General features: G+C 33.8%; 3 protein-coding genes across 19 annotated transcripts in view; all 3 read left to right on the top strand.

Moving 5' to 3' along the window:
• The window catches only part of LOC100176278 (inorganic pyrophosphatase-like), a 13,523-nt gene extending 6,101 nt beyond the window's left edge, over positions 1-7,422 (top strand). Inside the window, exons 1-9 of one of the 2 annotated variants that reach the window (XM_002124384.5) lie at positions 214-434; positions 693-754; positions 1,287-1,460; positions 1,925-2,038; positions 3,862-3,961; positions 5,680-5,890; positions 6,112-6,181; positions 6,515-6,557; positions 7,176-7,422. In XM_002124384.5, the coding sequence (XP_002124420.2) occupies positions 251-434; positions 693-754; positions 1,287-1,460; positions 1,925-2,038; positions 3,862-3,961; positions 5,680-5,890; positions 6,112-6,181; positions 6,515-6,557; positions 7,176-7,207 (990 nt within the window). In that variant the 5' untranslated portion in view covers positions 214-250 and the 3' untranslated portion in view covers positions 7,208-7,422. Of the gene's footprint in view, positions 1-213; positions 435-692; positions 755-1,286; positions 1,461-1,924; positions 2,039-3,861; positions 3,962-5,679; positions 5,891-6,111; positions 6,182-6,514; positions 6,558-7,175 lie in introns of those variants that run through there. The other variant, XM_009862324.3, reaches the window with a different exon arrangement.
• A 3,632-nt stretch (positions 7,423-11,054) lies between these two features.
• Positions 11,055-12,515, top strand: LOC100181783 (solute carrier family 35 member G1-like). The gene is made up of 2 exons (XM_002130390.4): positions 11,055-11,515; positions 11,815-12,515. The coding sequence occupies exons 1-2, from the start codon at positions 11,140-11,142 to the stop codon at positions 12,372-12,374; spliced, it is 936 nt and encodes a 311-aa protein (XP_002130426.1). The 5' UTR covers positions 11,055-11,139; the 3' UTR covers positions 12,375-12,515.
• Positions 12,516-14,026: 1,511 nt separating this feature from the next.
• The window catches only part of LOC100184166 (dynamin-1), a 21,784-nt gene continuing 21,079 nt past the window's right edge, over positions 14,027-14,731 (top strand). For 13 of the 16 annotated variants that reach the window (XM_018814589.2, XM_026837360.1, XM_026837357.1 and 10 more), the window contains exon 1: positions 14,121-14,193. In XM_018814589.2, coding sequence (XP_018670134.1) covers positions 14,121-14,193 — 73 coding nt within the window. Of the gene's footprint in view, positions 14,194-14,731 lie in introns of all 16 variants that reach the window. The other 3 variants (XM_026837362.1, XM_026837352.1, XM_026837353.1) reach the window with 2 other exon arrangements.

Below are 14,731 nucleotides of genomic sequence, written 5' to 3' on the forward strand. Positions count from 1 at the left end.
TTATTTGGAGATATATTTAAATATATGGTATATTAGTTGATAAAATTTGCACAAAATGTGGAAAACATTATTGCAAATGATATGAAATAAATATCTGATTAAATAATGCATAAATTAATCCGTAAACGCCGAAAGTTGTTTGTCACGTGGTCTTCAGTTTCCTATCTATATGTTTAGGTATCTATGCTAGAACAGCTAGAAAAAAGCGTTCCAATACAGTGCACACGTGTGTAGGCCCCATGCGCGACGTATGTCTACGTTTAGTATCAAGATAAGCACGGCGTTAGCAGCTGCTTTTCGTTTACAACAGCTCCAAAAAGTGCTTTTACCTGTGGCAACAACGTCAATTAGAAATCTACACAGACATAGCACCATGTCTTATCAACTTGAAGAGAGAGGGACACCTAATACTTTAGATTACAGAATCTATTATAGTACGTATATTATGCATAGGCTACACTAAGGGTATATATGTATCGGGACATAGCGTAAATTAACATTAATTTCGGGTAGTGTATATTACTTTTTTATTGTTTATGTATGATATGTCTATTATTTATTGAAAGAATACAACCATTTTCTACATTAAACTATAACAAAATGCTCTTTTCTGCTATTTTTTTCCATAATACACAATTATCAATTTTGGTGTGTATATATATGTACTATCTACTAATATTGTTTTCTTGTAGAAAAAGATGGAGTGGCAGTTTCACCATTTCATGATATACCTTGGAAATCTAGCACTTCACCAGTATGTATAAATTATTTATTTATATATATATATATATATATATACACATACATGTATATATATTATATGTGGGTGTGTGTTTTGTACATGGGTATTTTATTGAAAATGATAATGTCATATTGTAATTGCAGGTGTGTGTATGTTTGGTGTATAAGAAGACACCTGTGTTATAACTCGACAGTGAGCATGAGGTGTATGAATACACCATGTGTGTCTGGTGTATAAGAAGACACCCATGTTATAACTCAACAGTGAGGATGAGGTGTATGAATACACCATTTGTGTCTGGTGTATAAGAAGACGCTCATGTTATAACTCAACAGTGAGCATGAGGTGTATGAATACACCATGTTTGTCTGGTGTATAAAAAATACTCATGTTATAACTCGACAGTGAACATGAATACAACACATATAACAGCAAACCTGTGCTTGCTTTATCCTCACATGGCCAAGAAACGACAGCCATAAAACTTGTTAATATATATTATATATATAAAATATGACATCATTTATTTTTATGTATTTTTCAGTTGGTATACAATATGGTAGTAGAAGTGCCTAGATGGAGCAACAGCAAAATGGAAATTGCTACAACAGAGCAACTCAATCCAATCAAGCAAGATGTTAAAAAAGGAAATCTGAGATACGTTGCAAATACATACCCATACAAAGGGTATATATGGAACTATGGGGCCATTCCACAGGTAATTATGTAGTTTAATAGTTTTCTAGAAAGCAGGCATGAGGTGTCTGAATCTTAATACACCATATATTTTGAGGTATAAAATTTTAGAGATAAAATTTTTGGGAGATAAATAAAATAACAGAAAAAATATCCCAAAAATAAATTGTAAATCACACACATAGTTACATACGTGGTAACTCATAAGTGGGCACGAGATGTATGAAACAGAACACCCGTGTTATAATGACTGTCGTTGCCCAGCCAAAGGAGAGTGAAAATAATTTAAATCCAATTATTTATAGTGTTGCAGTTTAAAAGCATGCACAAATTTTTAGAAATACAAATTAAAATATGACTTAATCGTTCCAATTTTCTTATATTTCAACAATTTTTTTTATATTTTCACGTTATATATTTCACAAAAAAATAAAAAAATATATATATATAGCTTTTTATTCTTAAAACTCAAATGTTTTATTCAAGACGTGGGAGAATCCGAACCACACTGATAGCAACACTGGACAAACCGGTGACAACGATCCAATTGATGTATGTGAGATTGGGTCGAGGGTTTGTGAAAGAGGGGAAATTATTCAGGTATTTGTTCTTTCAAATTCAAAACATAGTTTTTGACAACTAATTTTTTTTTTTTTTATCAATAAGCGTGTTTTAACAACTGTTGTTTTACCGTTACTACTTGTGACATTGTTAAAATACATTTATAGTTGTTAAACATAGGGAACCTTAATGATTAATGTGGTGAATGCAATATACTTTGGCTCTGCTTGTTTATATAGACACCTAACAGCAGGGTAAAATCTGTTTTACAGAAAACTGCCTCTGAAAACATTATGTCTTTTAATATGAGTATTAACCGATATAAAAATTTTTAAATTATTACAAAAATAGGCTGTTCAATTAAAATTGAGGTGCTTAGCACATGCAGCAACAAATGTATGTAAATGTAATGTAAATGTATATTTAATTTTGTATGCTGGGCTAATACATTGTATATTACATAACATACCAATATTAATACCAATTTTATAGATTAAGGACGCATAATACTGGTTATTTATAACTATACTAATGCTTTTATTGTATAGTTTTAGGTTCTTAAGTAGTTTTAAGCTTTATTGTTTAGTTTCAATTGAACTAATCAATTTCTTCAGCAGTTTTAAGTCAGCGGTTTTATTATATTACATTTTTGCTTCTGCGGATTACATATTAACATATGCTGCTGACGCTGACGTGTACTTACCAAATTTGTTCTAATCTTTTAATCACGCTAAACAAACAAATGCAGGCGCTTAAATTTTGATACGGAATTTGGTTCTTATACTAATTGTTACATGCTAATTTTATTTTTTAAGTATTTTTTTGCAGTTTCTGCTAAAATGGATCATTTTTTATAGGCGTTTTGTTTTTAGTTTTTAGTAAAATCTGGCATAACATTGTTAAAATGCAGTAAAACTTATTTGTAAAAACTTTAAAAAAAAAAGTTTTTTTACCCTGCTGTTAGGTGTCTATACAAACAAGCAGAGCCGAAGTATATTGCATTCACCACATTATTCAATGAGGTTCTCTATGTTTGACAACTATGAGTGTAACTGTATTTTAACAATGTTACTCGAGACACATATATTTTGAAAAAAATATAACACCCATGCTCCTACACATTGAAATTAATAGAATTCAATAGATTATGCTTACAGCATTTAGGTAATAACTATTCCCTATAAGTAGGTATAATCCTACTTGTCCTTACATTTAATATTACATGGACCATTGTGGGCGTATGTGACCTTGGGTAAGACACTTAACGGCAATTGCTCCAACCCAGTGGTCACTAATGGGTTGCCTAAATTGTCAGCCATACAATATATTAAAAAAAACAATTACCTATAAAGTTACATTCATGGTAACTTGTGGGCTGGCCAGAGGTGTATGAAACAGAACACCCATGTTATAACAACTGTTATTGCCCAGCCACGAGAGGATAAAGTCAGTTACATTTATTCATTCGTTCAACTTAAAAGCAGGCACGAGGTGTATGAAACAGAACACTGACTGTCGCTTAAACAACTGTAATAACAAAAAATGTATTCAACAAAAAAATATGGGTTCAAAAACAAGCAGACATAAAAAAATGTGTTATAACGACTGTCGTTTTCCAGCCAGGCAAGGATAAAGCAAGTTACATTAATTCATCCATTTATAGGCGCCAAACCTGGGGTTTTGTTATTTGTATTTTTTGAATGAATGTAACTCAAATACTCTTGCATGGCGAGGTAATGACATTTGTATAACATGGGCGTTCTGTTTCATACACCTCGTGCACATTTACAAGTTACCACGTATGTAACTTTGAGGGTGTTCATTTTTTATGGATTTTTTTTTATAGATTATATTTTTAAAAGGTCAAAGTACTTGGCGTACTAGCGATGATTGATGAAGGGGAAACTGATTGGAAAATTATCGCAATTGATGTTAATGACCCAGATGCGGCTAAATTGAATGGTAAGTTTTTTAATTGAAGTTTTTTTGAACAAGTAATTGATGTAACAAGTTAATTAAAATGTTAAATTATTTTGTTGGTAGTTTTGTTTTATAACATGTAACTTAGTTTATCCTCGTGTCGCCGGAAAACGACAATTGTTATAACATGGGTGTTCTGTTTCATACACCTCGTGTCAGCTTACGAGTTACCATGTACGTTACTTTTGTTACTTGTATGTTGTCTAGCTAATTTATTTCAAAGGAGATCCAATTTAAAATTTGGTTTTACATTTGGCGCCTAACATGGGCGGAAAAACTTTCAAAATGCAATGGTATGCAAAAGAATTTGTTATTTTTGTGAAAAATTTTTGAAGATGCAAAAATATTTTTCTTGAGCCCCCATTTTCTATTGTAAAACCGCCCAATTTACATGGTTTTAAAACTCCAAGTGATTCACTTGCCCGCAGCAACAACTTTAATCTATGCTACACGTAATATAGTCACTTTTTAGGTAAGCAATACTCCTGCGGTTTTTAATTTCGCCCCCAGGGTATAAAACCTGTTAGATTAGGTTGTAGATTTAGAAATGGTATATTAAAACTGTTATATACATGCCTTTTAATTATCTTTTTGTTTGAGCTAACTTGCTATTTTGGTGGTTTTAAATATAAAGTATTAATATTTCATGATATGTCTGGTGTATAAGAAGACATCCGTGTTATAACTTGACAGTGAGCATGAGGTGTATAAATACACCATGTGTGTCTGGTGTATAAGAAGACACCTATGTTATAACTTGACAGTGAGCATGAGGAGTATGAATACACCATGTGTGTCTGGTGTATAAGAAGACACCCATGTTATAACTTGACAGTGAGCATGAGGTGTATGAATACATCATATGTGTCTGGTGTATAAGAAGACGCCCATGTTATAACTTGACAGTGAGCATGAGGTGCATGAATACATCATGTGTGTCTGGTGTATAAGAAGACATCCATGTTATAACTTGACAGTGAGCATGAGGTGTATGAATACACCATGTTTGTCTGGTGTATAAGAAGACACTCATGTTATAACTCAACAGTGAGCATGAGGTGTATGAATACACCATGTGTGTCTGGTGTATAAGAAGACATCCGTGTTATAACTCAACAGTGAGCATGAGGTGTACGAATACACCATGTGTGTTTGGTGTATAAGAAGACACCCATGTTATAACTTGACAGTGAGCATGAAGTGTATAAATAACCAGTTTACAAGTAACCATGTATGTAACTTTAAACTTTATGAATGATAACTTTTTCAAGGTTAATTTCATACCATACATACATACCAGTTAATTTTCTTTGCTTAACTATTATCTTATCGAATAGTAAATACACTTAAAACAAGTGAGTGCAATGAACTTAATATGAACCATGTATGTTATCATGGGCGCCAAACCTGAGGTTTTGTATTTTTTGAATAAATGCAACTCAAATACTCTTGTATGGCGGGGCAATGACACTTGTAAAACATGGGTGTTCTGTTTCATACACCTTATGCACATTTACGAGTTACCATGTATGTTACTTTGAGGGTGTTCATTTTTTATAGATTTTTTTATATATTATATGACTGACAATTTCGACAAGACTTTAGTAACCACTGGGTTGGAGCAATTGCTGTTAAGTGTCTTGCCCAAGAATTCAATTCTGTTGCTTTGCTCTTATGTTATAACGTCGTTTCCTTTACAGACATATCCGACATAGAAGCGATTAAACCTGGTTACTTAGACGATACACGAAATTGGTTCCGTGTTTATAAAGTAGCTGACGGCAAACCATTCAACAGTTTTGCTTTTGATGGCCAGTTCAAAAACCGCGAGTTTGCTGAAGGCATTATCGCCGAAACGAACCAATTTTGGAACGAATTAATTGCTGGGACAGTAACGTCGAACCTAGATATGTAAGAAATATGAGATTTTTAATTAGAAGTTGTTTTTTATATCACCAAATGTTTTTTTAATTTTGAACTTATGAATAGTATTTTTTCATCAGTTATAATATTATCTGCAATTTTATGGTAAAAATTATTAAATATATAAATGTTATTTTTTATTCTCGCATCATCGCATGACAACGACAGTCGTTATAAAGGGGTTCTGTTTCATGCATCTTTTTTTACAGTACAAATACTACCTGTACCGATAGTCCTAACAAGATAACTGCAGCTGCGGCAAATGAAGTTATTCAATCAGTAAGTATTATTATAAATAAATGTAACTTTTTATGCTCTTAAAAATAGCCAATTTTATATGGTATGAAACGAGTGTTCTGTTTCATACAACTTGTGTGTTAATTTATAGACAATAGTTTTTTTGCTATGCCTGAAAATTTAGACAACCCATTAGTGGCCACTGGGCTAGAGCAATTGCCGTTGAGTGTCTTGCCTAAGGACATATACGCCCATAATTATGTAAGCATTTTATATGCTAAACTATTGTATATGTAGCACTATAAAAAATTGTATACTAATTCATATATCAAATTTATTAGTAATGTTCTAAATTAAAACCTGTATTTTTTACAGAAACCGGTCCTGAGCCGTTCTGTTCCTATTACCGATAAAAAAGGTAGTACATTTGTTTCATATTTTAGGTTTTTTTAAAGATAATTTACCTGACTAAAATAGTTTTAAGCCATGAGTGAGCCTTACACTTGGTATCCTCTAGTTTTCTAAAGTAACTATTTCAAAGCAATGATAATGTTATAGCATGGGTGTTTTTTATAATACTGTATGACTTAATTTAGAAAAAGTTAGCCATTTATTAGGTATAAGGCAGATACTCATACTTACTGTGTTAGAATGAATGTAATTTACTTATCTTTGCGTGGCGGGGCAGTGACAGGCCTTATAGCAGGGGTGTTCTGTTTCATAAACCTTGTGCTTGCTTCTGTGTTATAACATTTATTATAATTTGTCAGCCATACATTATAATACAATACAAAAGAATCACCCACAAAGTTAGATATGTGGTAACTTATAAGAAACAGAACACCAATGTTATAACGACTGTCATTACCTTACCACGCGAGAATAAATAAGTTACATTTATTTGTTCGTAACTGAAAAGCAGGCAAGAGGTGTATGAAACAGAACACCCGTGTTATAACGGCTATCATTGCCCCACCACACGAGGATAAACAAGTTACATTTATTCATAACTGAATTAATTTTCTATTTTTTACAGCCACTGCCTGGTTCTACCTACCAAGAGAATAAAAACAGAAAATGTTTTCTAACTCACAAATCGTGTTGCTAACAATCCTATAATTATTGTCTGTATTTTGGAAAAGTGCAGTAATTGGCGTTCCAAAAGTTATAGTACTAAATTGTGTTGTGTATTAGTAGCAATTTTTAGGGTGTAGCGCGGTACTATGTAGTAATTGTTAATTTTGACTCTAAAATTTAAACAAATATATTTAATCAAATTTAAATGACTGTTGTGGTCTAATGATCTTTTAAATTTATGAATGCAACTTGTTTATCCCACATGGCAGGGCAATGATAGTGGTTTTAACACGGGTGTTCTGTTTCATACACCTTGTGTCTGTTTACGAGTTACAACGAATGTAGCTTTGTGGGTGATTGTTTTTCTGTATGGTTGATAATTTAGACAACCTATTAGTGACCACAGTGTTAGAGCAATTGCCGTTGAGTGTCTTGCCCAAGAACACAATTGTCTAATTTAGTGTAAAAACCCACAAAGTTACATGTGGTAACACGTGTTTTACTACTGTCGTTGCCCCGCCACGCAAGGATAAATAAAATTACATTTACTATATATTTACATTTAGTAAGTTGGGGTAAGATGGTACATATTTTCATTCTCAATAATCGTCCCAGTTGGTAGTAAACAAAGAATATTTACAGAATTATGAAACCGAATCCTCACGATTCTAAAAAAGCGTTCTTAATTGTTAAAAACAAGATTAGGAAATACAGGTTCACATGTGCTAACGGTATCTATCTTGCCCTACAGCAGACTGCATATTATGTACTGTGGGTTTGTGTTTGCTTACTGAACATAAAATGGTCTGTGCAAAGACTTAAATCTCTGGTTATCGGATTAGAAACGTAGTAAGACCAAATTGGTTGGAGCAAGAATGTCTGCAAATTTTTGAGTGAATGTAATTTATTTATGCTCGCGTAGCAGGAAAACGACAGTCGCTACAACACGGGTGTTCTGTTTTACACAGCTCGTGCCCGCTTACGAGTTACCACATATGTAACTTAGTGTTTTAAGTGGGCGTACTCTTCCGTATGTTGAATTTGACTGAAGTAGTCCATACTATAGGGAAGTTGATTTAGTACTGTATACTTGCTGTTGGCTTAGTATGAATGAATGTAACTTACTTTATCCTCGCGTGGCCGGAAAACGACAGTCGTTATCACAAGGGTTTAACGCCTCGTGCCAGCTTACGAGTTACCATGTATGTTACTTCGTAGGTTATTATTTTTTGAGGGATTTTTTATGTATAGCATGACTAGGCTATTCTGTTTTCGTTCACATTAACAAAGTTCAGAGTAGTATACAAAAGCAAAAAGACGGAAAGGGACCGTAAAAACAGACGTTAATGCAGCTAACAGAGAACTTAAATCAGCAGAAGGCGTGACCGTTACGCCCTGCAAACTGTGAAGTAGAGTGGTCGTCACATTTGGTAGTAAACATAGAAAATTCAACGAATTATAAAACCGTATTCTCACGACTCCCATAGACTGTTGTTAATGGTTTAAAACACGATCAGGATATTTGGATACTTTGTGATAAAGGTATTAAACTATATTACATGTTAATTAGAATATTAGATCATAGTGAGTTTTTGTGCCTTTTACAACATTTTAATGCTTAAAAGTGATAGGCTATGTTACCGCTTGTAAATTGTCTATTGTATGAGATTCTGTTTTATGGAAAAACTGTAGAAGTGCGACGTTAAATATACATTACATGGTAATTAGAGCGAAGAAAATGTTGAGCGCGCCTTTTATTACATTTTATGGCTTAAAATAATTGTTATTCTCGCGAAAAAGTCGATTTCTGTTTTAGAGAAAAAACGCAATATAGTGTAGACTTAGACCTATAGTCAGTGCGGCAATACATTAGTTAGAGCATGGCCAATGTTTAACGCGGTTTTATTGCATTTTATGACCGGACAGCATTGTATTTCCGTTTGTAAATCCAGTTTTGAACGCAGTTAAAGGCCGACGCAGTAAAACTCAGTCGTAAACTAAAAGGGCCTGGGGTATTAACGCTTAAAATCAAAGTCAATTTGATCAAGGCAGAGCAGTAGCTGCAGCAGAAATAAGAATATAATAGGTTAGGGTATAAGATGGTTTACGTTTTCATTCTCTTTATCGTTTTATTTAGTATAGTAAACAAAGAATGCAGCAGAATTATATAACCGTATCATCGCGGCTCTAATATAGCCTACCGTTGTTAATTGTTAAAAACAAGATTGGAAAAATAGAGACAATATGTGTTAGTGATGCAGTAGAGTGGGGAAGATGGGACACCTTTTTCATTATATTTTCGCGTCGAATTTAGTAGTAAACAAAGAACATATAGAGAATTATAAAGCCGTATCCTCACGACTTCTATAAACCGTTGTTAATTGTTTAAAACAGAATATCTGGATATTATGTGCTAACGGTATCCATCTTACCCTACAGAACTATATAGTTATAAACTTTAAATAATGAATTTTGTTAACAGAAAACTATTATTTGCAAAACTAGTGTATTTTTTAAATATAAACAACGCCCTTTTAGAGTCACGAGGCTACGGAATATGATACTGTAAATAGTCTTTGTTTACAAATGGGACGGTAAAAGAGAATGAAAACTTGTCCTGCCCTACCCCACTGTTATACAGTAGTATAGGGGAAGATGGGACACCTTTTAACTAGATTTTCTCGACCCATTTAGTAGTAAACAAAGAACATTCAAATAATTATAAAACTACATCCTCACGACTCCGATAGACCGTTGTTAATTGTTTAAAACCTGATCAGGATATTTGAATATTATGTGCTAAGTGTGTCCCGTCTTCCCCACCCTACTATATGTCTAGTTATGTAAGTTCATAGGTATTTGCAGTCAAGCGTTGTAGGCTTTTGCAGTCATTTGCAGTCAAGCGTTGTAAGCGTTGTTGTCATTTGCAGTCAAGCGTTGTACACTTAACGTGTAAATAGCTATTGTGGTTAATAGGTAAATTTTAATATACCAACGTTTAGCCTTGTGTGTCGCCTTATGGCAGACAGAACGACGGATTTCTCAAGTTCATTTTTGTCAAATACATAAGACCGGGTAGCAGTTAAAGTAGAACACGAAATGGCCGATAATTTGGACAACTCATTAGTGACCACTGGTTGGGGCAATGACCGTGTATTGCCCTGCAAAAGTTATTGCAAAATATTTAGTTACTTTTAATTATAGTGCGTTTTGGGGTAAATATGATATATTTTTATTCTTTTTTTATTGTTCTATTTGGTAGTAAACAAAGTATTTAACAGAATTATAAAACCGTAGCCCCGCGGCTGTAAAAGAGCGTTGATATTTTTTACAAAGACGATTAGGAAATATTGTTCAGGTGCCAACAGTATCCACCTTATACAAGTATTTTACCTAGATTTACGTTTTGTTTAATATGTGCTTAATCATATTAAAAACGCTACTATTGTAAATACAGTAATAGGCCGCAGACAAAGGCTTCTGTTACGTCAGGCGGCAAAGTTAAATGCGACTTAACTTTGAGCGCCTATAAGTCTATATATACATACTATACAAGCATATAAAACGCTGAGTTGCGCATTTTAATGTGCATGGTTTATTAGCTATTTAGCCCAACATTGTATAGTGTATGGACGATGTATTGTAGTAGGTTTACTGACTGCCGTTTTGCTGCTAATTCCCTTCTTTTTATAGTTTTAATTTATCTGATCTTCGCTACTGTATTCGAAGAGATATATATAAAAATGTTGTAAATGTTAACGTGATGCTATACTACACCGCCTTAAAGGGTAAACAATAACAACAACTGTGTTGTAACTTCCTGCTAACTTTGTTTTGCTTATCTTTCTGGTAGATAGGTAACTTATATAGCAGTGCCAAAAGTTATAACAAGATAATATACAATATTACAGAAATAATAAGCCATGAAAAAAATGGATGCTTCTAAACGGAAAAGACTGTATGGCTTATCTTTAGCAGTTTTAGGCGGATTTTGTATGTCACTTGGCTCCGTCAGTTATAAGTTGACAAAAGATACAGTCGCCGTGCAAGCGTTTTTTCTTCAACTGGTTATAATGTACTTTGTGAGCTTGCCTATGCTAACTGTATCGTGGGTTCGAGACGAAATGCCGACTTCTAGTCTGTCTACTTTCTGTTACATGTTGCTGTACGGTGCTGGATGTACGGGTTCGAGTCTTTTCTTTTACTTGGCGTTGGACCATTTAAGTGCAGGAGATGCAGTAGCTATAAGTAATTGCTATTTTGCCCCGACCCTGTTATTTGCATGGCTGTTTTTAAAAGGTGAGAAGACGTGAATAGTGTTGGTACCAGCCACAAAGTTACGTACGTACGTGGTAACTCGTAATTAAGCGAGCACGAGGTGTGTGAAACAGAACACCCGTGTTTAACGACTAGCATTGCCCTGCCCAACGAGAATAAATTATCGCATTCCTTATTATTTCTTAACAGAGTAACATACGTGGTAACTCGCAAGCATACACAAGGTGTATGGAACAGAACACCCGTGTTATAACGACTGACATTGCCCCGCCGCGCACGGATTAAAAGTTACATTCATTCATTTATATTTTATGTTCCAGAAAAAGTACACCCATTGCAATTGATCTTTGTGGCCGCTAGCATTGTTGGCGTTTTTCTCGTTGCAAGACCAGAGTTTTTGTTCGGATACTCTGACCAAACCACTTCAGAACGCAGTACAAATACGAACAAAGTTTTGGGAATCATTTTCTGCGTCTTAAGCAACGTTTTTACTGCCGGGCGACTTATAATTGGACGAAAACTATTGGGCAGGGCGTCCTTACTACAGCTAGTTACTGCGCTATCAGTAATAGGAATGGTATCCTTTGTACTGTACGCGCAGATTCGAAACGAAGGCTGGTACATACCATGCAAATCAGACTGGTTATATTTAATAATTAATGCGCTTTGTATATGCTGTACTTTAAGTATGACAACATTAGCTTTGCAGTTCGAAAGGGCTGGACCCGTTTCAATGGCGTATAGCCTTTTAATTGTATTTACTTTTATATTGGAAAGTATTTTGTTAAAGTCAGCTCCCAAAATTACGAGTATTGTAGGGGCACTTTTAGTTTTTTTAAGCTGTGTTGGTACAGTATTAGTGCAAATGAAATACACGTAACGATTCGTATTATTTGTTTACGCATTTCAGTAGCTTTTCTGTTGACGTGTATAATATTTCCTCTCTTTTCTTGGTACTTGTTTACGTTTCAATGCCATATACAAGTAATACGCTCTCATAAATTTAAAGTATGTGAATGAATGAATGTAACTTGCTTTATCCAAAAACGACAGTCGTTTTAACACGGGTGTCCTGTTTCATACAGCTCGTGCCAGCTTACGAGCTACCACGTGTTCTTGTAAGTGACTGCTGCTCTGAAGGTGCATGAAATGGATCACCCGTGTTATACCAACTGTAATTGCCAGCAGAAGCGATAATTGGCATTCAATCGCAATGCTGTGCCATGGTACATTGGTTAGCATGGCTGCCTGTAGCCAAAGGGTGGTCGGTTCGAGGCTCGATGATGGTAAGATTCTGGACTTATAATGAGAATATTTTAACCCAGTGTTAACTTGTGGGTTGTCTAAAACAGAGTTCGTATATAAACATGTTTATACACCGACTGTGGTCTAATATAAGCCATAAATTAAAGCACCCAAACAGTTACTTGTTGTTAAAATTAATAAATGAACAAGAAGTGTATAAAATTAAAAAAATGTGTTACCATCCAGAACAGTAGGTAAAGTAACTGGACAAATACCAAAACATTTTATTGTTAAACCAAACGGGGAGTAAATAACTTCCACAATCACGAAAAACTTCCGCTCGGCGCTAATATTATAATATTTCTATGTTCATCAGGTGCAGGTCATAATAAAGTAAGTCATTTTCATTATTACGTCACGATTTTTGGGGAAGTATATATATAGTACTGTGGGGTAAGATGGATGCTCTTATGGGGTAAGATAGATACAATTGACAACGTTCTTTTGAGTCGTGAGGATACGGGTATATAATTCTGTAAATATTCTTTGTTTACTACCAAATGGGACAATAAAATAGAATAAAAAACATGGACCGTCTTACCCCACCCTACTATATTGGATATATTAACATTAGACACAGAATATGTAAAATCCTTTTTGTTTGGGTGTGTGTAAGGGGCAGTTCAAGTAAGAGTATTTTAGGGCTTTTTTGTAGTTTTTTTGTGTGTGATAAGACTAAAACACTGTACTATAAAAGGGAAAACACACTACAGTTATGTAGTAAAGTTCTATGCTAGTCTGTCCTCTAGGTGAAGCGACCACGCTTATTTTCTTCCAATTGAATGTAAATATGTTCTTAACTCTAAGCGCGTTTTAACAACTGTTGTCTTGTCGCTATATCCTGTATTTCGTCTAAAATATTTCTAATCTTCACTAATCGCAGAGAAAAATAAAAGTTATTATTTTTTGGTACCAGTTAAGATTTACGGAAGATGGTTTTAGTTTTCAACCAAAGTGTTTGAAGTGAAGTTAATATGTCATATAGAATATAGGATGTTATGTTTGTAAACTGACCAAAGTCTGTGTTTTTTTGCAGTTAGTAAATCATGCTTTGTTACAGTATAGATTAGCTATTTTATTTTATTAGTATGAATAAATGAACGTAACTCATTTACTTTCGCTTGGCAGAGCAACAATAGCGTAAAAACGAAAGTTGTTAAGACACGGTTACGCTTAAACAATAAACATATTTAAATTTAATCGATTAAGTAGATAATTTTTTGTTTTTTTTAAAAAGGTACACATAATAAATAGGTGTATAATTGCAAAGTTATTTCACGATAACTGTTGTTGAGTGGAAATAGAAAATAAATTTGTCAAAATGACGACAAATCAAGGAATGGAACAACTTATTCCGTTGGTGAATAAATTGCAAGATGCATTCGCCCATACAGGTAAATACAAGATTAAAAAGTTTTTTAAAAAAATTAAAGTTTTAATTTTTTGTTAAGTTAAATTTTTTTTAGTTTTTTTTGCAGAATTTTTTTTGAGAAATTAAGAATATCTGAAGGGAATGAATGTAACTTATTTATCTTGAATCAAGAATGAAAATCATTATAACACCAGTGTTCTGTTTCATGCACCTGGTGCCTATTTGCAAGTTATAATACCACGTATGTAACTTAACAAATAACATTCAAAAAATATAAAACCGTATCCTCACGACTCTCATAGACCGTTGTTAATTGTTTAAAACACAATCAGGATATTTGTATATTATGTGCTAAAGGTGGGTAATCCTTTAGCTGGTGGCCACCTGAAATTTTTGTTTCAAAATGTTCCTTAGGTCTCCCTGATACCCACTATATAATTTTGTTTTTAAAAAACTCGGGCGTTCGTGTCGAAAATTATGCACGAAATCATGCTGCGTCACCGTATTTTCCACACCAGCCGTTATGAATTAAACCAAGGTTAGATTATTACGTGGGATCC

Source organism: Ciona intestinalis, chromosome 13 (assembly GCF_000224145.3).
Source record: "Ciona intestinalis chromosome 13, KH, whole genome shotgun sequence".
Lineage (NCBI taxonomy): Eukaryota > Metazoa > Chordata > Ascidiacea > Phlebobranchia > Cionidae > Ciona > Ciona intestinalis.